This window comes from Nomascus leucogenys, chromosome 14, assembly GCF_006542625.1.
Source record: "Nomascus leucogenys isolate Asia chromosome 14, Asia_NLE_v1, whole genome shotgun sequence".
NCBI lineage: Eukaryota > Metazoa > Chordata > Mammalia > Primates > Hylobatidae > Nomascus > Nomascus leucogenys.
Window position 1 is genome coordinate 39,695,599 of NC_044394.1, and position 26,603 is coordinate 39,722,201.

General features: G+C 47.6%; 1 protein-coding gene across 2 annotated transcripts in view; it reads right to left on the reverse strand.

Moving 5' to 3' along the window:
* The window catches only part of NT5M (5',3'-nucleotidase, mitochondrial), a 49,671-nt gene that overhangs the window by 11,994 nt on the left and 11,074 nt on the right, over positions 1-26,603 (reverse strand). For both annotated transcript variants that reach the window (XM_030827952.1, XM_030827951.1), the window contains exon 3: positions 12,164-12,224. In XM_030827952.1, the coding sequence (XP_030683812.1) occupies positions 12,164-12,224 (61 nt within the window). The remainder of the gene's footprint in view (positions 1-12,163; positions 12,225-26,603) is intronic.

Consider the following 26,603-nt stretch of genomic DNA (forward strand, 5'->3'; position numbering starts at 1 on the left):
CTTGTATTCCAAAAATTAGCTGGGCATGGTGGGGGGTGCCTATAGTCCCAGCTACTTGGGAGGCGGAGGCAGGAGAATGGCATGAACCCAGGAGGCGGAGCTTGCAGTGAGCCAAGATCGTGCCACTGCACTCCAGCCTGGGCAACAGAGCAAGACTCCATCTCAAAAAAAAAAAATCACTTGTATTCTATATATTTGGAAATTGCAATTAAACAAAGTTTATAATAGCATTAAAAATGAAATAAGTTGAACTGTATACTTGATAAATTTTATCATGTGTATTTACCACTATAAAATATTTAAAAATATTTTTATAAAGATAGTATCTATGCCAAAAAAAAAAAAACACCATGAAATAGAGACAAATTTAACACAATATGTGCAAGACTGGTACACTGAAAGCTACAAAACATTGCTGACAGAAGGTAAAGGTGGCCTACATAAATGAGGATGTGTATGTGCTTGTGGATCAGAGGACCCAATATTGTTAAGCTTTATAGCTACAATGCACTTGCAATCAAATTCTCACCAGGTTCTTTGTAGAAACTGACCAGCTTGTTCTAAACATTCTATAGAAATATAAAGGACCCAGAATAGCCAAAACAATTTTTAAAATGAAGAATAATTTTGGAAAACTCACACTGCTTTCAAAAGTTACTATAAAACTACAGTGGCCAGGCACAGTGGCTCACGCCTGTAATCCCAGCACTTTGGGAGGCCAAAGTGGGCGGATCACAAGGTCAGGAGATCAAGACCATCCTGGCCAACATGGTGAAACCCCGTCTCAACTAAAAATACAAAAATTAGCTGGGTGTGGTAGTGTGTGCCTGTAATCCCAGCTACTCAGGAGGCTGAGGCACGAGAATCACTTGAACCCAGGAGGAGGCTGCAGTGAGCCGAGATCGCACCACTGCACTCCAGCCTGGTGACAGAGCAAGACTCCATCTCAAAAAAAACAAAAAAACTACAGTAACTGAGACAGTGTGGTATTTACATTAGTGGGACACTTGGATCAGAGAAGCAGCATACATTCCAGAAATGGACCTCAGGCTACCATGACACTTCAGTGAGAAAGGGTGGCCTTTCCAACAGAGGCACAACTGGATCCATAAGCAAAAAAAAAAAAAAAACCTCTCCATTTTTACCTCCTACAATATATGATAATTAACTCAAAACGAGCCAGGCATGGTGGCTCACGCTTGTAATGCCAATACTTTGGGAGGCCAAGGCAGGTGGATCACCTGACGTCAGGAGTTTGACACCAGCCTGGCCAACATGGTGAAACCCCATCTCTACTAAAATACAAAAACATGCCGGGCTTGGTGGCTCACACCTGTAATCCCAGCACTTTGGGAGGCCGAGGCGGGCGGATCATGAAGTCAGGAGATGGAGACCATCCTGGCTAACACGTGAAATACTAAAAATACAAAAAATTAGCCAGGCGTGGTGGCGGGCGCCTGTAGTCCCAGCTACTTGGGAGGCTGAGGCAGGAGAATGGCGTGAACCCGGGAGGCAGAGTTTGCAATGAGCTGAGATCGTGCCACTGCACTCCAGCCTGGGTGACAGAGTGAGACTCTGTCTCAAAAAAAAAAAAAAAAATACAAAAACATTAGCTGGGCGTGGTGGTGGATGCCTGTAATCCCAGCTACTCGGGAGGCTGAGGCAGGTAGAATTGCTTGAACCTGGGAAGCGGAGGCTGCAGTGAGCCAAGATAGTGCCGTTGTACTCCAGCCAGGGAGACAGAGCAAAACTCCGTCTCAAAAAAAACAAATGGATCATAACCTAAATAAAAAATCTAAAAGTATAAAACTTCTGCTCTTCTAAAGACTCTGTTGAGAAAACTCACCTGTAATCTCAGCACTTTGGGAGGCTGAAGCAGGAGGATTGCTTGAGTCCAGGGGTTCAAGACCAGCTTGGACAACACAGCAAGACCCCATCTCTACAAAAGAAAAATTGTTTTAAAAATTAGCTGGTCATGGTGGCACACACCTATAGTCCCAACTACTCAGGAGGCTAAGGTGGGAGGATCACTTCAGCCCAGGGGGTCACAGCTGCAGTGAGGCGTGATCATGCCACTGTACTTCAGCTGGAGTGACAGAGCAAAACCCTGTCTCTCAAAAAAGAAAAAAGAAAATTAAAATACAAATCACAGACTGGGATAAAATATTTGTAAAACACATTATCTGATAAAGAACTTGTTTCTAGCATATCTGAAGAACTCTCACAACTCACAAACAACTCAATGAGAAACGAGGCAAAAGGCTTGAACATTTCGTTACAGAAAATAAACGAAGGGCTACTTGCTTAAAAAGATGTCCAGTATCATTAATCAAGGAAATGCAAATTAAAACAACAACGAGACACCACTACATGCCTATGAGAATGGCCAAAATCCAGAGCCCTACCAATACCAAATGCTGCCAAGCATATGGAGCAAGAGGGACTCTCATTCACTGTGGATTTTTTTTAAGAGACTTTACTTTTTAGAGCAATTTTAGGTTTACAGCAAAATTGAGCAGAGGTACAGAGTTCCCATATACCCTCCGCTCCCACACAACGCACAGCCTCCCCGATTATCAATACCATAGAACGCAGGATACCAGGAGTGAACCCTGATGTAAACTATGGTGCGCTGAGGTGGGTTCATCAGCTATAATAATGTGCACACTGGTGGGGGCATTGTGCCTTCAGCTCAGATTTGCCGGACAAGGGTCTGTTAGGTTTATCAGCAGCAGTTTAACAGCAGCAGTTTGGAAGGAGAAGGGCTGCTCATCACCTGATTACCATTTTGGTTCCTGAAAGCTCTGGGGAGAAAATAGTTCAGCCCAGATGAATGTAAAGGTATCCAAGCATAAAGCGGTGCTGTCATTCTAAACCAGAATCAGGAAAAATGCCTGCCATGGAACCTAAAACTACATGTAGCTAAAGAATTACTGGCAGGACTCCCAGGGGAGGCCCTCTCTCCAAGACCTAGGAGTGCAGGCAGGAAGTCCATGAACCACCTCGAGAGCGAAGAGTTCGGTGATTACCAAGAAGACACAGGAGTAAAGGGGGATGCTGGCAGAGGACAGTGCTAGAAAAGATCAGAGGGGCAGATGGCTGGCAGCTCTCGACCCCACCTCCCTGCCCTTCCTGCTCCGCGTGGCTCACAGGCCCATGACCAAATGCATACATCAGAAATAGAGATCTATGAGCTAGACATGGTCCCTGGCAGGCAAAATGTTGGAAGGGACAGAGTCCTGCTCTACTCAGATGAGCAGATCCCAAGACAGGCCTTAAATCAAGGAGGGTGGGGTATGCAGGTGTGGAGTTGGGTGAATGACACTGTTAGAAAAATAATACCATAGGCCGGGTGCGGTGGCTCACACCTGTAATGCTAGCACTTTGGGAGGCCGAGGTGGGCGGATCACGAGGTCAGGAAATCAAGACCATCCTGGCTAACACACTGAAACCCTGTCTTTACTAAAAATACAAAAAATTAGCCGGGCATGGTGGTGGGCGCCTGTAGTCCCAGCTACTTGGGAGGCTGAGGCAGGAGAATGGCATGAACCCAGGAGGCGGAGCTTGCAGTGAGCAGAGATCCCGCGACTGTACTCCAGCTTGGGTGACACAGCGAGACTCCATCTCAAAGAAAAAAAAAGAAAAGAAAAAGAAAAATAATACCATAAAACTGGAGGTTTTCAAAATGAATGGCTTGATCTAGGACACTTTAAAGGTATTATGACCAGGCACGATGGTCCAGGAGTTAGAGGCTGCAGTGAGCTATGATCAATCGACTACAATCCACCTGGGCAACACAGCAAGACCCTGTCTTTAAAAAAAAAATTACATAAATAAATAAAGGGATCATGCACTTTTGTCTACAATCCCTATTACAATGATGAAATGGCCAGATCTAACTAGAAGGAGTGAGTTAGCTTTGGAATTATTAGCCATCTGAACAGCCAATTTTATTATTTTTTTTGGAAATGTAATTCACATATCATAAAATTCACCAATTTAAAGTCTACAATTCAATGGTCTTTAGTGTATTGACAACGTTATGCAACCACTACCACTACCTAAATTCCAGAATGTTTTCATCACCCCAAAAGAAACTCCATGCCAATTAGCATGAACAATTTTTAAAATAAACACTGGTATGGGCCAGAAACACGCCAAGAAAAACACCATGAGCCCCACTGAGATGGCAGGGGTGAGACGGGTTCAGGAGCTCCAGGGCAAGCTCCTGAATGCTGGCAGTGTGGCCCCCGTGCCATCCCAAAAGAACCTAGGGTTTCTTTACATGCCAAGAGAAAGTGCCAAGTCTTTTAGCATAAGTCCTACAGGGAGTAACTGGAAAATGTACTGGAGCAATTGGAAATTCAGTGTAAAATATGCAAAGGCGGCTGGGTACAGTGGCTCACGCCTGTAATCCTAGCACTTTGGGAGGCTGAGGCAGGCGATTGCCTGAGCTCAGGAGTTCGAGACTAGCCTGGGCAACACGATGAAACCCCGTCTCTACTAAAATACAAAAAATTGGACGGGTGTGGTAGCATGTGCCTGTAGTCCCAGCTACTCGGGAGGCTGAGGCAGGAGAATGGCGTGAAACCGGGAGGCTGAGCTTTCAGTGAGCCCAGATCATGCCACTGCACTCCAGCCTGGGTGACAAAGCGAGACTCCATCTCAAAAAAAAAAAAAAAAAAAAAAAAAAAAAAAGAAAGCAAAGAAATGTAATTCATTATCTTAAGTTAAAAAAAATGGTCTATGTTGGCCAGGCACAGTGTTCGAGACCAGCCTGGCCAATGTGGTGAAACCTCGTCTCTACAAAAATTATAAAATTTAGCTGGGCATGGTGGCAGATGCCTGTAATCCCAGCTAGTCAGGAGGTTGAGGCAGGGGAATCACTTGAACCCAGGAGGTGGAAGTTGCAGTGAGCTGAGATCGTGCCATTGCATTCCAGCCTGGGTAACAACAGCAAAACTCTGTCTAAAAAAAAAAAAAAAAAAAAAGTCTACGTTTTTATTTCAGGTTAGAGGAAGAGGCTCAATTAAGGAGTGGGTTTTTTTTTTTTTTTTTTTTTTTTTGAGACGGAGTCTCGCTCTGTCACTCAGGCTGGAGTGCAGTGGCACCATCTCAGCTCACTGCAACCTCCGTCTCACGGGTTCACGCCATTCTCCTGCCTCAGCCTCCCGAGTAGCTGGGACTATAGGCGCCCACCACCACGCTCGGCTAATTTTTTGTATTTTTAGTAGAGACGGGGTTTCGCCATGTTAGCCAAGATGGTCTTGATCTCCTGACCTCGTGATCTGTGCGCCTCAGCCTCCCAAAGTGCTGGAATTACAGGTGTGAACCACTGCACCCGGCTAGAAGTGGGTTTTGTTTTGTTTTGTTTTTGAGACAGGGACTTACTCTGTCACTAAGGCTGTAATGCAGTGGCATGATCATAGCTCACTGCAGCCTTGACCTCCCAGGCTCAAGCAATCCTCCCACCTCAGCTTCCCAAAATGCTGCAACTACAGGCACACATCAGCACGCCTGCCTAATTTTTTTTAGTAGAGATGGGGTCTCATCATGTTGCCGAGGCAGGTCTTGAACTCCTGGGTTCAAGTGATCCTCCTGCCCACCTCCCAAAGTGGTGGCACTACAAGCGTGAGCCACTGTACCTGGCCTGAAGTGGGAATTTTTGACATTTATTCTAAAAATCAACATCGAACCGGGCAGACATGTCATCTGGAAACCAGACTTCAAATCAGAAGAGCACATTTCCCTTCATACCCAAGCCCTTCCCTTAATTTGGCTTCTGATTACTCCCCTTGTTGAACTGGAAAATCTCAGAGTAAAATGCCATGCCTGTTCATGAAGAATCTGCCATGGATTTTCAAATCTCTCTGGGGGGTGAAAAGGTACAGGTCATGCTGCTTAAGTTTCGAGTCAGGGAGTCCAAGAAGAGGCAGTGAGGCCGAGGAGCAGAGCATGGGCTCTGAAGTCCGACTCCCCACTTTCTGGCCGCTGACCCTGAGCTTCAACTCTCTGTGCCTCAGTCTGCCCATCTGTAGAACAGGGATAACAAAAATACCTATTTTGAGGCCGGGCGCAGTGGTTCACGCCTATAATCCCAGTACTTTGGGAGGCCGAGGCGGGCAAATCACAAGGTCAGGAGATCGAGACCATCCTGGCTAACACAGTGAAACCCCGTCTCTACTAAAAATACAAAAAAATTAGCCGGGCGTGGTAGCAGGCACCTGTAGTCCCAGCTACTCGGGAGGCTGAGGCAGGAGAATGGCATGAACCCGGGCAACACAGCTTGCAGTGAGCTGAGATCACGCCACTGCACTCCAGCCTGAGCAATAGAGCAAGACACCATCTTAAAAAAAAAAAAAAAAAACCTATTTTGTAGGGCTACTATGAAGGCTAAATGGATCACTACAAGGAAAGCCCTTGGAGATGTATACTACCAGCTTGGCTATTGTTAACTATTACTGAGCAATCTGGGTTTAGAATGTTGGGAAACCTTCTTTCCAGCCAGAAAGAAGGTTCTGGCAACCTGAAGGTAACCCAATTCCACTCCCTCCATGTGGTGATAAAGTGAGAGACCTCACAGCAGTCAGGTTCCCATCCTCTGACTGGGTCTTGAAAGAAAATCAACCAAAGAGAAAAGTTTCCACTTCTGGCAACAAAAGCTGATCTTACTCAGTGGACAGGAGCTAGGGAAGGAACTGTGAGTGCCCTGGGGCCTAAGCCTAGACCAGGGCTAACGTGGAGGAGACCTCTGTCCTGTGCAGATGTGCCCTGGACCCATCTCCAGCCTTCCTTGCCTCCCCCAGGCATGGAACAGAGGAACCATTAATACCTGCCTGCCCTCAGCCAGGGAAGAAGTACCAGTCTATAGGGGTGGGAGGGGCACAAACGGTGGGCGAGGGGGTGCTTGGAGCAACCTTCACATTACTCACTTCTCCCCCACACTCCTCCCCTTGTCTTAGTTCTAGGGTTAAAGGTGGTGGTGTGGCTAAACCATGAGGACAGCTGGGAGATTTGGATAAACCAATCCATTTCACCCGGCCCAACTCCACTCCCAACCAGCCCCTGTAGCCACCAGCCAAAAAAATTCACCCTGAATTCCTCAAATCTGCTGCGCACTTTCCCGTCTTCGTGTTTGTTCAGTGGCCCGCTTCCTCTATTGACTGACCCTATGTGGCCCAGCCTAGCCCCCGGCAGGAGGAAAGGACCCTGCCCAAGGCTGGTACAGTGGAAATGAATACAACTTTCTATGTGAGATATACCCGAACCCTACCTTTCCTCGCGTGACCCAGGAATTGTATTTCTTGGAATTCACCCTAAGAACATGACCATACAAAGGCTTACTCACAAGACGTCTTCAGCTATTAACAATCATGTTTCTGGCTGGGCATAGTGGCTCACAACTGTAATCCCAGCACTTTGGGAGACCCAGGTGGGCAGACTACTTTGAAGCTAGGAGTTTGAGACCAGCCTGGCCAACATGGTGAAACCCCATCACTATTAAAAATACAAAAAATTGGCCAGGCGTAGTGGCTCATGCCTGTAATCCCAGCATTTGGGAGACCGAGGCGGGTGGATCACAAGGTCAGGAGTTTGAGACCAGCCTGACCAACATAGCGAAACCCTGTCTCTACTAAAAATACAAAAATTAGCTGGTCATGGTGGCACGCACCTATAATCCCAGCTACTTAGGAGGCTGGGGCAGGATAATCACTTGAACCCAGGAGGTGGAGGTTGAAGTGAGCTGAGATTGCACCACTGCACTCCAGCCTGGGTGACAGAGTGGGACTCTGTCTCAAACAAAACAAAACAAAAATATAAAAAATTAGCCAGGCATGGTGACACACACTTGTCGTCCCAGCTGCTTGGGAGGCTGAGGCATGAGAATCACTTAAACTCAGGAGGCGGAGGTTGCAGTGAGCCAAGATCGTGTCACTGCACTTCAGCCTGGGCCACAGAGCTGGACCCTGTCTCAAAAAAAAAAAAAAAAAAAAAAAATCATGTTTCTGAAGTGTTTGATGACAGAAAAAAGGCTAAAAATATATTAATAAGCAGAAAAGGATAACTATGTTGGATGAAAGGTTTGTTAAAATACATGTATTATATTTAATACGCATCAAAGAAAAACGAGGGCTGGGTGCGGTGGCTCACCTGTAATCCTAGCACTCTGGGAGGCCAAGGTGGGTGGATCATGAGGTCAGGAGCTTGAGACCAGCCTGGCCAACATGATGAAACCCTGTTTCTACTAAAAATACAAAAAAAATTAGCCAGATGTGGTGGTGCGCACCTGTAATCCCAACTACTCAGGAGGCTGAGGCAGGAGAATCGCTTGAACTTGGGAGGTGGATGTTGCAGTAAGCCAAGATCGCACCACTGCACTCCAGCCTGGGTGACATAGTGAGACCCTGTCTCCCTCACTCCCCCATAAAAAACTAGAAAGAAACAGATCAAAGTGCTAACAGCATCTTTCTCCAGGTGGTGGGATTGTAGATATGGATTCTTGTTGCCTTTGCTCTTTCGTTTAGTTTGATCAGGACATCCACCATTAGTGTGCCCCTTCTTCTGGCAACAGCATCTTAACTCTTCTGGGAAGCCACGCCTCTGCCACCAGTTGCAGCCTTTTAGGACAGTCCCTCAGGGCACCCAAGGCTGGGTGTGCGACCCAAGCTCAGCTGATGGGCCTCCCTCTCCTGGGGACTAGGAATCTTGGGCAATGAAACCCAAGGATGGAGAAAGGGCGCTCCAGCGTCTTGGGCTGTTTGCTGGAGAGATGGTCTGCGGACTCTGCCCCTGCAGCCTGAGTCCTGCTTCCTCGGGCTTCCCCTTTGATTCCCTGAGCAAAGCAATATCCTTCTAATCAGTCCTGCCTTTGTTCAAGTGAGCCACAGCCTGTTGATGTTGCTGTGACTGGGGTCCTGACATCCCTTTCCTCTTAAATGTGCGCTGTTTCCAAATCCTCTCCAGTGAATGCACGCTACCTCCATGGGAACACACTGGCGGTGGGCACAGGCTCTTGACAGGCAGACCCGGAGAAGGCCTCACTGGCTGGCCAAGCGTCAGACCTGGTAAATGAGCTGCCTCATCCCTCTGAGCCTCAGTTTCTTCATCTGTCAAATCAGAAGAGTTTTCTTGTTTCACAGGCAGCTGTTGTAAACCTCAAAAGCGAGAATAAAGGGACATTGCCTGGCGTATCAAAGGTGTCAAATGAATGGCAAGCACTGTTATTCGCAGGTGTTTAATAACTCTGTTGGACAAATGAATCTACTCATTTAACAACAAACGCTGAGTCCTGCCAGCGTGCCACCCTGCGCGGGGTGCTGGGCTTGACAGTGGGCAGGAGGGTGAGAGCCCAGCCTGCACAGGTCTTAGGCCAGTCGGGAGACAGACCAAGAACAAGCCACAGACGAAAGCACAAACCCATTTCAAGTGGTGGGAAGTGTTATCCAAAAAACAAGATGGAGAAAGAATACACTTTAATATGACGGTCACGAAATGTGGGGAGACTTCTGGGCCAAGGCCTCGTGGACAAGAAGGCACCACGCCTGGGGGTGGGAGGAGAACATTCCAAGCCAAAAGCTGCTGGAGAAGCACACACAGAGGCGGGCACAGTGGGTGGAGAGGCAGGCAGGCCCTGCAGGTCATGCTCAGGAGGGTGTATGTGGTTTTTAAAGGGAAACCATTCAAAAGTTTCAAGTCAGGAGCTGCCATGATCTGCTGTGTGAGAGGCCTTGTCAGCCTGCATGGAACTGAAAGGAGCAGGCAGTTTAGGAAGCCCCGTTAGCTGTACTGGGAGTAAATGCCAAGGTGCTGGCAATGAGAAGAGAGAGAAGCAGACAGGTGCCAGGCACATTTTCAAAATCAGTCCCACAGGACATGGGACTCACCAACAGGCTGGAAGTGAGGGCTTAGAGGAAGACATCATCAGGACGGCCCCTGATTTCTGACCTGAGGCCACCAGACAGCACTGCCATCCACTAGGAGGGAAGGAAGGACATGCACAAGGAAACCAGCAACCCAGGGACAGATACATTGGGTCTGAGTGTCTGGAGCTCAGAGGGCAGTCCCGGGCCAAGGAAACACAGGTGGGACAGCCGGCACAAAGACGGTATCTAAATCCCCAGGAACGGATGAATGAGGCCATGTTGTTCATCTCACTCCCACAACTGCTGGTCAACCACTGTGGCCACCCAGTGAAACTCCAGCTGAAATAGTGACTCCAGTCTTGCCATCCTTAAACTTGAGGGTATATAAGAATCACCTGGCGAGCTCATCAGGCCCACATTGCTACTCCCAGAGTGTCTGATTCAGAAGGTGTAGGGTGGGGCTGAAAATGTCCACTCCTAAGGAGTCTCCAAGGGATGCTGACTCTGGTCTGAGGACTCACTTTGGGATCACTGCTCAACCAGAAACAGTGGGCCTGGCCCTCACTCTGAATCCACGTTGACTGGCTGCAGGTAAGATACTCCTCTCTCCTGAGTATAACTGAACTCGTGCTCCTAGCATGTTAAAAGGGGGTCAGCGAAAGCCGGCCATGGTGGTGCGTGGTGCGTGGTGCGCGGTGTGCGCCTGTGTTCCCAGCTACTCAGGAGGCTGAGGTGGGAGGATCACTTGAGCCCAGGAGTTCGAGGCTGCAGTGAGCTGGCATGGCACCTGTGAGTGGCCACTGTACTCCAGCCTGGGTGACAGAACAAGACCCACTCTCTAAAAACACGAGGGATGTCAGGGTAACTAGGGAACCCTGTCATCTATGTCAGGGTGTCATGAGGACATGATGAAACAGTGGGCACCAAGCACCCACATAATGCCAGAGCAACTGTTCAGCAAGTGTGATTCCAACTGAGCACACAGAGGGCACACTATGTTGGCTGAATGTGTGAATTTCTTTTTTTTTTTATTAAGTTTTTTTGTGGGGGGACAGTCTCGCTCTGTCACCCAGGCTGGAGTGCAGTGGCACCATCTCAGCTCACTACAACCTCCACCTCCCAGGTTCAAGCAATTCTCATGCCTCAGCCTCCCGAGTAGCTGGGACTACAAGCATGAACCACTACATCCAGCTGATTTTCGTATTTTTAGTAGAGATGGTGTTTCACCATGATGGCCAGGCTGGTCTTGAACTCCCAGCCTCAGGTGACCCACCTGCATCGGCCTCCCAGAGTGCTGGGATTACAGGCGTGAGCCACCGCGCCTGACCATGAATTTCATTTAAATATGGAATCCAGGCCAGGCACGGTGGCTCACACCTATAATGCCAGCACTTTGGGAGGCTGAGGCAGGCAGATCACCTGAGATCACCTGAGCTCAAGAGTTCGAGACCAGCCTGGCCAACATGGCAAAACCCCGTTTCTACTAAAAATACAAAAAAAAATTACCTGGATGTGGTGGTGGGCACTTGTAATCCCAGCTACTCAGGAGGTTGCGACAGGAGAATTGCTTGAACCCAGTGATCTTGGCAGTGAGCCAAGATCATGCCATTGCACTCCAGCCTGGGTGACAACAAGAGTGAAACTCTGTCTCAACAGAAAAGGGAATCCAGAGCGGAAAAGTCATGTGAAGAACATGAAAGAACTCATGCCTGAAGGTTTGACACTCCCAGAGCAGGAGGGGCTCTGGACTGAAGATCTTGCCTTCCTCAGCTCGGGAAGAGCTGCTCCGACGTCCCCAAGGAGGGCCGGCCCTGACCCCTCCGGCACGAGTGCCCTCCTCCAGGGCCACAGACCTTTCCTCTGGGTTTGGCAACTGCAAGTTCCCAATTTCCAGAAAGGTCTCAATTTCATGCAATTCTAATTCTTTCCAATAAAGATAATAAAGTGAGTATATAGCAAAATGAACTTTACCCACCTCACCTTTTTAAGACTTTTCATGTTAATGCATCCATGTGCCTCCAGGCCCTCCCCAGGCACGGTTCTCACCCTTCAAAGGCCTGCTCTGGGCCAGGCTAACCTGACACAGTGAAAGGCATCCCTCCTGGAGAACCTGCGTCATAAGAGGCCCCATCTAGAGCCTCAGGCTGGGGCTGGAGAGGGCCTTAGGGAGCAGCAGCCGCTGTCACAGAGGTTGGGGAGTGCTGTGAGGGTCCATCCCCTTTCCATGGGCAGGCTGAGCCCCATACCCCTCACCTGTGATGCATGGGGTAAGGGCCCAGCTGAACAGATGCACACCTTACCTTCTCATAGGGACAGTACTTGAACATCTTGATGGGGCTTGTGCAGATGAAGACGTCAGTGCTGTCAACAAGAGAAAGGAGATTGAGCCTGCAGCCCCACGACTTCACCACCCCGAGGTCTTCACCACCTGCCCTGCCTTCACAGGGCTAGAACCTCTGAGTCTGAACCCTTCCCCTGCTGTGGGAGACCCACTCCCCTGTACTACCTCCACACCAGAGGCGTCGGCCTCACATGTCTGCCCTATCCCATGGCCTTGGGCAGCCACATGACCCTACCCTGACCATGGGCAGCCAGCTCTGGGCTGGGCATCTGACTGGAGAGCCTCCTGCAATGCAGAGTGGTAAGTCGAGAAATCCATGAAGAAGAAGGATTCTGGCGTGCAAGTCCCCTGGCTTGGGGAACACAGAGAAGGAGCCTACTCCATGCCGGGCTGAGCCCTGCAGTGATCGAGTCCCTGAAAGACAGGCTTGGCTTGGCTCCATGTGAGGAGCGCAACATCCCCAGGCTCGCAGCTCCATGGGAGAGCTGACCCAAACAGCCTCCCAGGTGCCTGCGCCCTCATGCTCACAGGGTCCCAGCCCTCACTAATGGGGCCACCTGGTCCCAAACACCCTCATGAGCCTGGCGTTCGCCACTGGAGCCTGTGCCTCCTGCGCATCTTGCTGAGCCTCTGGAAGACGGCACTTTGCTGACACTTTCTCTCTGGCAAACGCGTCCCCCGACAGGCAGAGGTGAGACTCCTGGGTCCCTGGGCACAGGGTGTGCCCTCTCATTACCTGATACTTGGCACTACCTCCAACAACCACGCCATCCCCTCTCCTAAAGACTCAGCCTCTCCCCAGCATCCTCACTCCTGCCCCAACCAAAACTGGCCTCACACAAAGGGCGCACCTCCCAACTCGCCTCTGAGTGAGAGCTGCCTCTTCCTCACCCCCCCGAGACTTCAGAGATGGCAGGTGAGGGCGGCGTCTGCCTTCTCCACTGCTCCTTCCAGATCCCTGATGCCAATGCCCACACCCTACAGCACACCCCTGCAGCCCTTCCTAGCCACTGTCACCTACCATTGCCAGTTACTGTCCCTTATGCACCCTGCTCGCTGGCTCACCATCCTCTTCACTCCTGCTCTATCACCATCCTCAGTGACTTGACACACACATGTCCACATATATGTGTGTGCACAGGTACAGATCCAACACCTTGTCGCTCAGTTCCTAACCCTCCCCACCTCCAAACACCTTCCTCTCCACCTCCAAACACCCAACCTCCAATACCTCTCCTATTGTCACCCCCAGAGCTTGGAATCACATCGCCCCCGAATCCTTCTCTCAGGCTTTGCCTCCCTGGCCACCACCCACGACGCTTCAGCAAATGCGTTCTCTCATCCTGCACTCAACTCTTCAGCCTCGTGGAGACACCCTCCTCATCCCAGCTTGGCGGCCTGCCTTCATCCAGCTGGGGCCCAGCCTTCGCTGCCATCCTCTGCTTGTGCTTCTCATCCTCCACCCAGGCCTGTCTCGCCAGGCCCTGAAGGAGCCCAGCTATCCCACTGCTCCCACCTGCACCCAAGCAACTGAATGTTGCTGGAGAAGAAAATTCACATCATCGGTTGGACTTGTTTCACCTTCAATTCCTGACACCAAGCCAGGGCCTGCAGCTGCCTGGCAGCTCTCTCCAATGCCCTCTCTGGTGCTCTGGGCACAGCCAGGACACACCCGCCCCATTTCCTCAACCTTCTTGTGGGTGAGAAGCCACCTCAAGCCTACCTCATCATGGATCTGGAGACTCGCCTGCCACCGGGCTCACTTTTTCCTCCTTTCCTGCTGCATAGGAGGAAGCCACAACACTCCCCTCTCCTGGGCTCCACCTGTGCCCTGGATCCTCCCCCTCTGCCCTTCACAGACACTATGCCCTGCAATATCCGCTTGCTATCCTCCTCCACGATCCTCATTCAAACACGTGCTGGCACCTCCTGAATGCCCGCTTGCTATCCTCCTCCATGACTCCTCATTCAAACGTGTGCTGGCACTTCCGCCTTAGATATATACACGCACAGCCTTGACCCCCACCCTCCAGCTGCTCCCTTCGAAGCAGAATGTCCCCGACAAGATGCCTCCACCCGCCGACTCCACTCCCTCGCCTCCTGCTCCTGCTTCAATCCACTCTAGACTGGGCCTGCCCCTTCACTCCACAGAAATTGCTCCTTGTCACCAAAGACCCTCATGTCCCTCTGTCCAATGCCCATCTCACCATCCTCACCCACAGGTACTCAGCCCAGCTGGTCATGCCAGCTCTCCTGGGCTCCCCTATCCTGGGTCCTAGCCTGCGCTCCTGGCCTCCTGATCCCCGCCAGCCACCTGGCCCAGACTCCCCGTCTATTCCTCTCCTGACCTCTCCAGGTTGGGTCTAGGCCCTCGGGAGCTCTCAGCCTGCACTCCTGCTTTAAACACTATGTGCGTGCTGATGCGTCCCAACCTCTCCCAGCACCAAGTTTCCACCCACCTGGATGCCTCACACACCTCACACAGGATTTCCAACGTGGGACATGTGATCCCCTACTCCTAAAGCGTGTCCCTCCCCGAGTCTTCCCTCAGTTCCTAGTATATTTTAGATAAAGAGATGATAAAGACAGAGCTCTGCTCAAGCCAAACACCTAAAAATCACCTATTTTTCCTCCCTTTATTCCACCCCCAATATCAGATCCATCCCCAGGTCTTATGGGTCCCACCAAAGCACACGTCATCCACCCGCCTCTCTCCACAGACCTCACCCCAGTCAAACTGAGTCATCTCCCACTGAGTGGCTGCAACCACCTCCACTGACTCCTCAACTTCCAGTTCTCACCCCTCCAAGCCATTTCCACTCAGCATCCAGACTGACTCTTTTTAAACAGCTTTACAGAGGTATAAATAATATAATAATCAACATGCAATAAACTGCACATATTAAAAGGGTACAATTCAATAAATTTGAACATAAAGACACACATGGGAGGCTGGGTGTGGTGGCTCACGCCTGTAATCCCAACACTTTCGGCAGCCAAGGTGAGCAGATCACTTGAGGTCAGGAGTTCAAGACCAGCCTGGCCAACACGGTGAAACCTGTCTCTACTAAAAACAGAAAAATAGCCAGATGTGGTGATGAGCGCCTGTAGTCCTAGCTACTCGTGAGGCTGAGGCATGAGAATCACTTGAACCCGGAAGGTGGAGGTTGCAGTGAGTCCAGATCACACCACTGCACTCCAGCCTGGCGACAGAGCGAGACTCCGTCTCAAAAGAAAGAAAGAAAGAAATATAAAAAAAAAGTAAAAGACACATGGGAAACCCAGATCACCACAATCAAGAAATAAACACACCCGCCACCCCCAAAGGTTCTCCTTTATTATCTCTCCCAGCTGCCCCTCCCATCCCTCCCTGCCCCTGGGGCCCCAGGCAACCACCCATCTACTTTCCATCAGTACAGATTGGATAGTATTTTCTAGAATGTTACATAAAAGAAAGTACAGTCTATACTCTGTTTTGCCTGGCTTCTTTCATCTAGGAAAACTATTCTGATATTCGCCCATATTGTTAAATAAATGTATCAACAGTGTGTCCTAATTGTTAAATAAATGTATCAATAGTTTGTCCTAAATTTTTAAATGTTTGAGTAAACATTTCTTAAAAGTTTTATTGAGATAGAATTCATATATCCTAATATTCACCTATTTTAAGTGTATAATTAAATGAATGTTAGTATATTTACAGGGTTTTACGGCCATCACCACAATGGAATTTAAGGACACTTCCATCACCCCAAATAGAAGCCCCATTCCCATTAAGCCGTCACTCCCACGGCCCCTCCCCACAGCCCAGGGAACCAGTGGCTGCCTAGCTCTAAGGATTCGCCTCTTGTTCAGAATTTTTTTTTTTTTTTCTAAGACAAGGACTCACTCTTGCCCAGGCTGGAGTGCAGTAGCTCGATCTCAGCTCACTGCAACCTCTGCCTCGCGGGTTCAAGCGATTCTCCTACCTCAGTCTCCCCCCAAGCAGCTGGGATTACAGGCACCCACCACCATGCTCAGCTAATTTTTGTATTTTTAGTAGAGGTGGGGTTTCACCATGTTGCCCAGGCTGGTCTTGAACTCCTGACCTCTGGTGATCCACCTGCCTCGGCCTCCCAAAGCTCTGGGATTACAGGTGTGAGCCACCATGCCTGCCCCACAATATTTCATGTAAATAGAATCCTACAATACGTGGCCTTCTGCGTCTGGCTTCTTTCACTCAGCATCACGTTTTCAAGGTTCATTCATGTTGCCACATGAATGGCTAAGTCATTCCTTTTTTTTTTTTTTTTTTTTTTTTTTGAGACAGTCTCACTTTGTCACCCAGGTTGGAGTTCAGTGGCACGATCCAGACTCACTGCAACCTCCCGTTTCCCCAATTCAAGTGATTCTCCTGCCTCAGCCTCCCAAGTAGCTGGGATTACAGGTGCCTGCCGCCAAGCCTGGCTAATTTTTTTTGTATTTTTAATAGAGACGGGGTTTCGCCATGTTGCCCTGGCTGGTTTCAAACTCCTGAGCTCAGGCAATCCATCCGCCTCAGCCTCCCAAAGTGCTGGGATTACAGGCGTGAGCCACCATGCCTGGCAGTCATTCCTTTTTATAGCTGAAACATATTCCATTGTGTGGCTACGTCATATTTTAAATATCCATCCATCACTTAGTGGATACTTGAGGTTGTTTCTACCTTTCGGTTGCTGTGAATAGTGTTGTTGGGACATTTGGGTACTAGTATTTGTTTGAATACCTGTTTTCAATTCCTTTGGGTATATACCTATGAGTTGAATTGCTGGCTCATACAGTGAGTCTATGTCTAACTTTTTTTTTTTGATCATGGAGTCTCACTCTGTCACCTAGGCTGGAGTGCAGTGGCATGATCTCAGCTCACTGCAACCTCCGCCTCCTGGGTTCAAGAGATTCTCCTGCCTCAGCCTCCCAAGAGCTGGGATTACAGGTGCCGACCACCATGCCTAGCTAATTTTTGTATTTTTAGTAGACAGGGTTTCATCGTGTTGGCTAGGCTGGTCTCAAACTCCTGACCTCAGGTGATTCGCCCTCCTAGGCCTCCCAAACTGCTGAGATTACAGGCATGAGGCACCATGCCCGGCCTAACATTTCGAGAAAATGTTTTTCAAGGTGTTTTTCCACACTGGCTGCACTATTTTATATTCACATCCACAATGTGAATTGTGGTTTTTTTTAGAGACGGTCTCACTATGTTGCCCAGGCTGGCCTTCCAGCCTTCTGTTGCCCTTCTCAGCCTTCTGAGTAGCTGGGAGCACAGGTGAGCGCCACTCGCCCAGCTTCTCCTTGTGGTTTTGACTTGCATTTCCTTAATGACTGATGATATTTTCATGTACTTACTGGCCATCTGTATATCTTCATTGGAAAAATGTCTATCCAAATTCATTACCCCATATCCACATTTTAAAAACCTAAATTGGCCGGGAGCGGTGGCTCACGCCTGTAATCCCAGCACTTTCGGAGGCCAGGGTGGGCAGACCACGAGGTCAGGAGATCGAGACCAACCTGGCTAACACAGTGAAACGCTGTCTCTACTAAAAATACAAAAAATTAGCCGGGCATGGTGGCAGGCACCTGTAGTCTCAGCTACTCGGGAGGCTGAGGCAGGAGAACGGCATGAATCCAGGAGGCGGAGCTTGCAGTGAGCTGAGATCATGCCACAGCACTCCAGCCTGGGTGACAGAGTGAGACTCTGTCTCAAAAAAAAAAAAACAAAAAAAAAAACCTAAGTTATGGCCAGACACGGTGGCTCACGCCTGTAATCCCAGAACTTTGGGAGGCCAAGGCGGGCAGATCACGAGGTCAGGAGATCGAGCCCATCTTGGCTAGCACGGTGAAACCCCATCTCTACTAAAAATACAAAAAATTAGCCAGGCATGGTAGCATGCACCTGTAGTCCCAGCTACTCTGGAGGCTGAGGCAGGAGAATCGCTTGAACCCGAGAGGCGGAGCTTGCAGTGAGCTGAGATCATGCCACTGCACTCCAGCCTGGATGACAAGAGTGAAACTCTGTCTCAAATAAATAAATAAATAAATACGTAAGTTACAGCTGGGCATGGTGGCTCATGCATGTAATTCCAGCACTTTCGGAGGCCAAGGTGTCAGGAAGTCAAGAGGTTAAGAGGTCAAGACCAGTCTGGCCAACATGGTGAAAACCTGTCTTCACTAAAAACACAGAAATTAGCCAGGCATGGTGGCGAACATCTGTAGTCCCAGCTACTTGGGAGGCTGAAACAGGATAACTGATTTTACCCGGGAGATAGAGATTGTAGTAGTGAGACAAGATGGTACCACTACACTACAGCCTGAGGGACAGAGTGAGATTCTGTCCCATTTAAAAAAAAAAAAAAAAAAAAGGCCAGGCGCGGTGGCTCACGCCTGTAATCCCAGCACCTTGGGAGGCCGAGGCGGGTGGATCACGAGGTCAGGAGATCAAGATCATTCTGGCTGACACGGTGAAACCCCGTCTCTACTAAAAAATACAAAAAAAAATTAGCCGGGCGTGGTGGCGGGAGCCTGTAGTCCCAGCTACTTGGGAGGCTGAGGCAGGAGAATGGCGTGAACCTGGGAGGTAGAGCTTGCAGTGAGCTGGGATTGTGCCACTGCACTCCAGCCTGGGTGATGGAGCGAGACTCTGTCTCAAAAAAAAAAAACAAAAAAAAAAAACCTAAGTCAGATCACATCAATCTCTCTTCAACCTCACCCTCCGCCCACCCCCGCCGCCCCCCACATGCTTCCTAAGTTCCAGTGCCAGCTGTCCAGTTCCTTCATGTTACTCAGACAAACAAAGGCCTGGCCCAGCTCAGGCATTGGCACCTGCTCCTCTCCTGGCCTGCAAGGCCTATCCTGACTCTTCACTGGCCTGTTCATTCTTACTCTTCAGGTCTGATGTCAATTCTCAGCTCCCTAGAGCCAGCTTCCCACCCTACCCAAAGCAGCCCCTTCCCTGTTTCCTCTGCAGCACAGCCCCTTGTTTAGTTCCTTCACTAAGCTTATCGCAATTGGAAATTATTTTAGTTTGTATGTTGTCATCTTCCCTGCTGTGAGACCTGCCCTGAAACTTGAGACCTTAGGTGTCTTATTTACATATATATCCCCAGTGCTAGCATAGTACTGGATACATATTAAGTCATAAAATATATCTGTTTAATGAACCCATGAATAAACTGCCTTTTACTCTAGGCTCCACAACAGTGAGCACCATGTTAAAATCAGGTTTAAGTTCTTATCCTTCTAAATGAGTGGTTTCCTCCAAAATTGTTAAAAAAAAATTTTTTTTTAAATCAACAATTACTGGAATAGGAACAGCTCCGGTCTCCAGCTCCCAGCCCCAGCGACACGGAAGACTGGTGATTTCTGCATTTCTGCTTGAGGTACCGGTTTCATCTCACTAGGGAGTGCCTAACAGTGGGTGCAGGACAGTCGGTGAAGCGCACTGTGCGCGAGCCGAAGCAGGGCGAGGCATTGCCTCACTCGGGAAGCGCAAGGGGTCAGGGAGTTCCCCTTCCTAGTCAAAGAAAGGGGAAACAGACGGCACCTGGAATATCGGGTCAGTCCCATCCTAATACTGCGCTTTTCCGACGGGCCTGGAAAACGGCACACTAGGAGATTGTGTCCCGCACCTGGCTCGGAGGGTCCTATGCCCACGGAGTCTCGCTAATTGCTAGCACAGCAGTCTGAGATCAAGCTGCAAGGCGGCAGCGAGGCTGGGGGAGGGGCGCCCGCCATTGCCCAGGCTTGCTTAGGTAAACAAAGCAGCCAGGAAGCTCGAACTGGGTGGAGCCCACCACAGCTCTAGGAGGCCTGCCTGCCTCTGTAGGCTCCACCTCTGGGGGCAGGGCACAGACAAACAAAAACTCAGCAAGAACCTCCACAGACTTAAATGTCCCTGTCTGACTGACAGCTTTGAAGAGAGTAGTGGTTCTCCCAGCACGCAGCTGGAGATCTGAGAACGGACAGACTGCCTCCTAAAGTGGGTCCCTCACCCCTGAGCAGCCTAACTGGGAGGCACCCCCCCAGTAGGGACAGACTGACACCTCATTCAACCAGGTACTCCTCTGAGACAAAACTTTCAGAGGAACTATCAGACAGCTGAATTTGTGGTCTCACGAAAATCCGCTGTTCTGCAGTCACCGCTGCTGACACCCAGCCAAACAGGGTCTGGAGTGGACCTCTAGTAAACTCCAACAGACCTGCAGCTGAGGGGCCTGTCTGGTAGAAGGAAAACTAACAAACAGAAAGGACATCCACACCAAAAACCCATCTGTACATCACCATCATCAAAAACAAAAAGTAGATAAAACCACAAAGATGGGGAAAAAACAGAACACAAAAACTGGAAACTCTAAAAAACAGAGCACCTCTCCTCCTCCAAAGGAACGCAGTTCCTCACCAGCAACGGAACAAAGCTGGATGGAGGATGACTTTGATGAGTTGACAGAAGAAGGCTTCAGACGATCAAACTACTCTGAGCTACGAGAGGAAATTCAAAACAATAGCAAAGAAGTTAAAAACTTTGAAAAAAAATTAGAAGAATGGATAACTAGAATAACCAATGGAGAGAAGGGCTTAAAGGAGCTGATGGAGCTGAAAGCCAAGTTTCGAGAACTACACGAAGATTGCAGAAGCCTCAGTAGCAGATGCGATCAACTGGAAGAAAGGGTATCGCTGATGGAAGATGAAATGAATGAAATGAAGAGAGAAGGGAAGTTTAGAGAAAAAAGAATAAAAAGAAATGAACAAAGCCTCCAAGAAATTTGGGACTATGTGAAAAGACCAAACCTACGTCTGATTGGTGTACCTGAAAATGATGGGGAGAATGGAACCAAGCTGGAAAACACTCTGCAAGATATTATCCAGGAGAACTTCCCCAATCTAGCAAGGCAGGCCAGCATTCAGATTCAGGAAATACAGAGAACGCCACAAAGATACTCCTCGAGAAGGGCAACTCCAAGACACATAATTGTCAGATTCACCAAAGTTGAAATGAAGGAAAAAATGTTAAGGGCAGCCAGAGAGAAAGGTCGGGTTACCCACAAAGGGAAGCCCATCAGACTAACAGCTGATCTCTCAGCAGAAACTCTACAAGCCAGAAGAGAGTGGGGGCCGATATTCACCATTCTTAAAGAAAAGAATTTTCAACCCAGAATTTCCTATCCCGCCAAACTAAGCTTCATAAGTGAAGGAGAAATAAAATACTTTACAGATAAGCAAACGCTGAGTGATTTTGTCACCACCAGGCCTGCCCTAAAAGAGCTCCTGAAGGAAGCACTAAACATGGAAAGGAACGACCGGCACCAGCCACTGCAAAAACATGCCAAACTGTAAAGACCATCGAGGCTAGGAAGAAACTATAGCAACTAACGAGCAAAATAACCAACTAACATCATAATGACAGGATCAGATTCACACATAGCAATATTAACGTTAAATGTAAATGGGCTAAATGCTCCAACCAAAAGACACAGACTGGCAAACTGGATAAGGAGTCAGGACCCATCAGTGTGCTGTATTCAGGAAACCCATCTCACGTGCAGAGACACACATAGACTCAAAATAAAGGGATGGAGGAAGATCTATCAAGCAACTGGAAATCAAAAAAAGGCAGGGGTTGCAATCCTAGTCTCCGATAAAATAGACTTTAAACCAACAAAGATCAAAAGAGACAAAGAAGGCCATTACATAATGGTAAAGGGATCAATTCAACAAGAAGAGCTAACTATCCTAAATATATATGCACCCAACACAGGAGCACCCAGATTCATAAAGCAAGTCCTCAGTGACCTACAAAGGGACTTAAACTCCCACACAATAATAATGGGAGATTTTAACACCCCACTGTCAGCATTAGACAGATCAACGAGACAGAAAGTTAACAAGGATATTCAGGAATTGAACTCAGCTCTGCATAAAGTGGACCTAATAGACATCTACAGAACTCTCCACCCCAAGTCAACAGAATATACATTTTTTTCAGCACCACACCACACCTATTCCAAAATTGACCACATAGTTGGAAGTAAAGCTCTCCTCAGCAAATGTAAAAGAACAGAAATTATAACAAACTCTCTCAGACCACAGTGCAATCAAACTAGAACTCAGGATTAAGAAACTCACTCAAAACCGCTCAACTACATGGAAACTGAACAACCTGCTCCTGAATGACTATTGGGTACATAATGAAATGAAGGCAGAAATAAAGATGTTCTTTGAAACCAACGAGAACAAAGACACAACATACCAGAATCTCTGGGACATGTTCAAAGCAGTGTGTAGAGGGAAATTTATAGCACTAAATGCCCACAAGAGAAAGCAGGAAAGATCCAAAATTGACACCCTAACATCACCATTAAAAGAACTAGAAAAGCAAGAGCAAACACATTCAAAAGCTAGCAGAAGGCTAGAAATAACTAAAATCAGAGCAGAACTGAAGGAAATAGAGACACAAAAAACCCTTCAAAAAATTAATGAATCCAAGAGCTGGTTTTTTGAAAGGATCAACAAAATTGATGGACCACTAGCAAGACTAATAAAGAAGAAAAGAGAGAAGAATCAAATAGATGCAATAAAAAACGAAAAAGGGGATATCACCACCGATCCCACAGAAATACAATCTACCATCAGAGAATACTACAAACACCTCTATGCAAATAAACTAGAAAATCTGGAAGAAATGGATAAATTCCTCGACAAATACACCCTCCCAAGACTAAACCAGGAAGAAGTTGAATCTCTGAATAGACCAATAACAGGTTCTGAAATTGTGGCAATAATCAATAGCTTACCAACCAAAAAGAGTCCAGGACCTGATGGATTCACAGCTGAATTCTACCAGAGGTACAAGGAGGAACTGGTACCATTCCTTCTGAAACTATTCCAATCGATAGAAAAAGAGGGAATCCTCCCTAACACATTTTACGAAGCCAGCATCGTCCTGATACCAAAACCTGGCAGAGACATAACCAAAAAAGAGAATTTCAGACCAATATCCTTGATGAACATTGATGCAAAAATCCTCAATAAAATACTGGCAAACCGAATCCAGCAGCACATCAAAAAGCTTATCCACCATGATCAAGTGGGCTTCATCCCTGGGATGCAAGGCTGGTTCAACATACGCAAATCAATAAATGTAATCCAGCATATAAACAGAACCAAAGACAAAAACCACATGATTATCTCAATAGATGCAGAAAAGGCCTTTGACAAAATTCAACAACCCTTCATGCTAAAAACTCTCAATAAATTAGGTATTGATGGGACGTATCTCAAAATAATAAGAGCTATCTATGACAAACCCACAGCCAATATCATACTGAATGGGCAAAAACTGGAGCATTCCCTCTGAAAACTGGCACAAGACAGGGATGCCCTCTCTCACCGCTCCTATTCAACATAGTGCTGGAAGTTCTGGCCAGAGCAATCAGGCAGGAGAAGGAAATAAAGGGTATTCAATTAGGAAAAGAGGAAGTCAAATTGTCCCTGTTTGCAGATGACATGATTGTATATCTAGAAAACCCCATTGTCTCAGCCCAAAATCTCCTTAAGCTGATTAGCAACTTCAGCAAAGTCTCAGGATACAAAATTAATGTACAAAAATCACAAGCATTCTTGTACACCAATCACAGACAAACAGAGAGCCAAATCATGAGTGAACTCCCATTCACAATTGCTTCAAAGAGAATAAAATACCTAGGAATCCAACTTACAAGGGATGTGAAGGACCTCTTCAAGGAGAACTACAAACCACTGCTCAATGAAATAAAAGAGGATACAAACAAATGGAAGAACATTCCATGCTCATGGGTTGGAAGAATCAATATCGTGAAAATGGCCATACTGCCCAAGGTAATTTATAGATTCAATGCCATCCCCATCAAGCTACCAATGACTTTCTTCACAGAATTGGAAAAAACTACTTTAAAGTTCATATGGAACCAAAAAAGAGCCCACATCGCCAAGTCAATCCTAAGCCAAAAGAACAAAGCTAGAGGCATCACGCTACCTGACTTTAAACTATACTACAAGGCTACAGTAACCAAAACAGCATGGTACTGGTACCACAACAGAGACATAGATCAATGGAACAGAACAGAGCCCTCAGAAATGATGCCACATAGCTACAACTATCTGATCTTTGACAAACCTGACAAAAACAAGAAATGGGGAAAGGATTCCCTATTTAATAAATGGTGCTGGGAAAACTGGCTAGCCATATGTAGAAAGCTGAAACTGGATCCCTTCCTTACACCTTATACAAAAATTAATTCAAGATGGATTAAAGACTTATATGTTAGACCTAAAACCATTAAAATCCTACAAGAAAACCTAGGCAATACCATTCAGGAAATAGGCGTGGGCAAGGACTTCATGTCTAAAACACCAAAAGCAATGGCAACAAAAGCCAAAATAGACAAATGGGATCTCATTAAACTAAAGAGCTTCTGCACAGCAAAAGAAACTACCATCAGAGTGAACAGGCAACCTAGAGAATGGGAGAAAATTTGTGCAATCTACTCATCTGACAAAGGGCTAATATCCAGAATCTACAAAGAACTCAAACAAATTTACAAGAAAGACACAAACAACCCCATCAAAAAGTGGGTGAAGTATATGAACAGACACTTCTCAAAAGAAGACATTTATGCAGCCAACAGACACATGAAAAAATGCTCATCATCACTGGCCATCAGAGAAATGCAAATCAAAACCACAGTGAGATACCATCTCACACCAGTTAGAATGGCCATCATTAAAAAATCAGGAAACAACAGGTGCTGGAGAGGATGTGGAGAAATAGGAACACTTTTACACTGTTGGTGGGACTGTAAACTAGTTCAACCATTGTGGAAGTCAGTGTGGCGATTCCTCAGGGATCTCGAACTAGAAATACCATTTGACCCAGCCATCCCATTACTGGGTATATACCCAAAGGACTATAAATCATGCTGCTATAAAGACACATGCACACGTATGTTTATTGCGGCACTATTCACAATAGCAAAGAGTTGGAACCAACCCAAATGTCCAACAACGATAGACTGGATTAAGAAAATGTGGCACATATACACCATGGAATACTATGCAGCCATAAAAAATGATGAGTTCGTGTCCTTTGTAGGGACATGGATGAAACTGGAAAACATCATTCTCAGTAAACTATCGCAAGGACAAAAAACCAAACACCGCATGTTCTCACTCATAGGTGGGAATTGAACAATGAGAACTCATGGACACAGGAAGGGGATCATCACACTCCGGGGACTGTTGTGGGGTGGGGGGAGGGGGGAGGGACAGCATTAGGAGATACACCTAATGCTAAATGACGAGTTAATGGGTGCAGGAAATCAACATGGCACATGGATACATATGTAACAAACCTGCACATTGTGCACATGTACCCTAAAACCCTAAAGTATAATAAAAAAAAAGAAAAAAATAAATAAATCAACAATTACTATGGGATTATGCAAATGAAGTTATTCATTTGGCAAATATTTTGAGTGTGTGATGTGCCAGGCGTCATTCTGGGAACTGAGAATAGGGCCAGAACCAAGACAATCCCTGACCTCAGGGGGCTGACACTCGAAAGAGGAAGGGACAGATACAGACGTGCAATTTCAGCTTAGGGTACACACTCAGGGTCATGGGACAGAACGACCAGGAGGGGAGGGCAGAGACCTCAGCTGCAGTGGTCAGGGACGGCCTCTGTGAGGAGGCAACATGCAAGGTTCTCAGTTGGAAAGAGAGAAACAATCTGGCTGTGTAAAGAACTAGGGCAGAAACATTCCGGGAAGATGTAACAAGAACAAAGGTCCTAAGACCAGAAACACGTGTGGCACATCCAAGGGGCAGGAAAGAAGCCAGCGTGACAGGAGCAGAGGAAGACAAGAGGTTGGAAAGGAAGGCAGGGTCAGATGGTAGACAGCCTTCCCAGCCCACAGCGGGATTTTACCACAAGATGAAGCCAGCAGAGGGCTTTCAGTGGGGCTAACGTCATTTGAATTTGGTTTAAAAAAAATCACTCTGACTGCTGGGTGGAACATATAAATTTGTAAATCTATATTTAAATATGTAGGGTGGTGCACTTCAAAAGGTCTGGAAGCATACACACCAAATTCTTAACTAGAGCAAGAAGAATGGGCCAAGGTGGGTATATGCAGGGAGAGAGGTCAACTGACACATTTTCACACACGCTCATGCTATTGGAGTCTTTTTTTTTTTTTTTTTTTTGAGATGGAGTCTTGCTCTGTCGCCCAGGCTGGAGTGCAGTGGCATGATCTCAGCTCACTGCAAGCTCCGCCTCCCGGGTTCACACCATTCTCCTGCCTCAGCATCCTGAGTAGCTGGGACTACAGGCGCCCGCCACCACGCCTGGC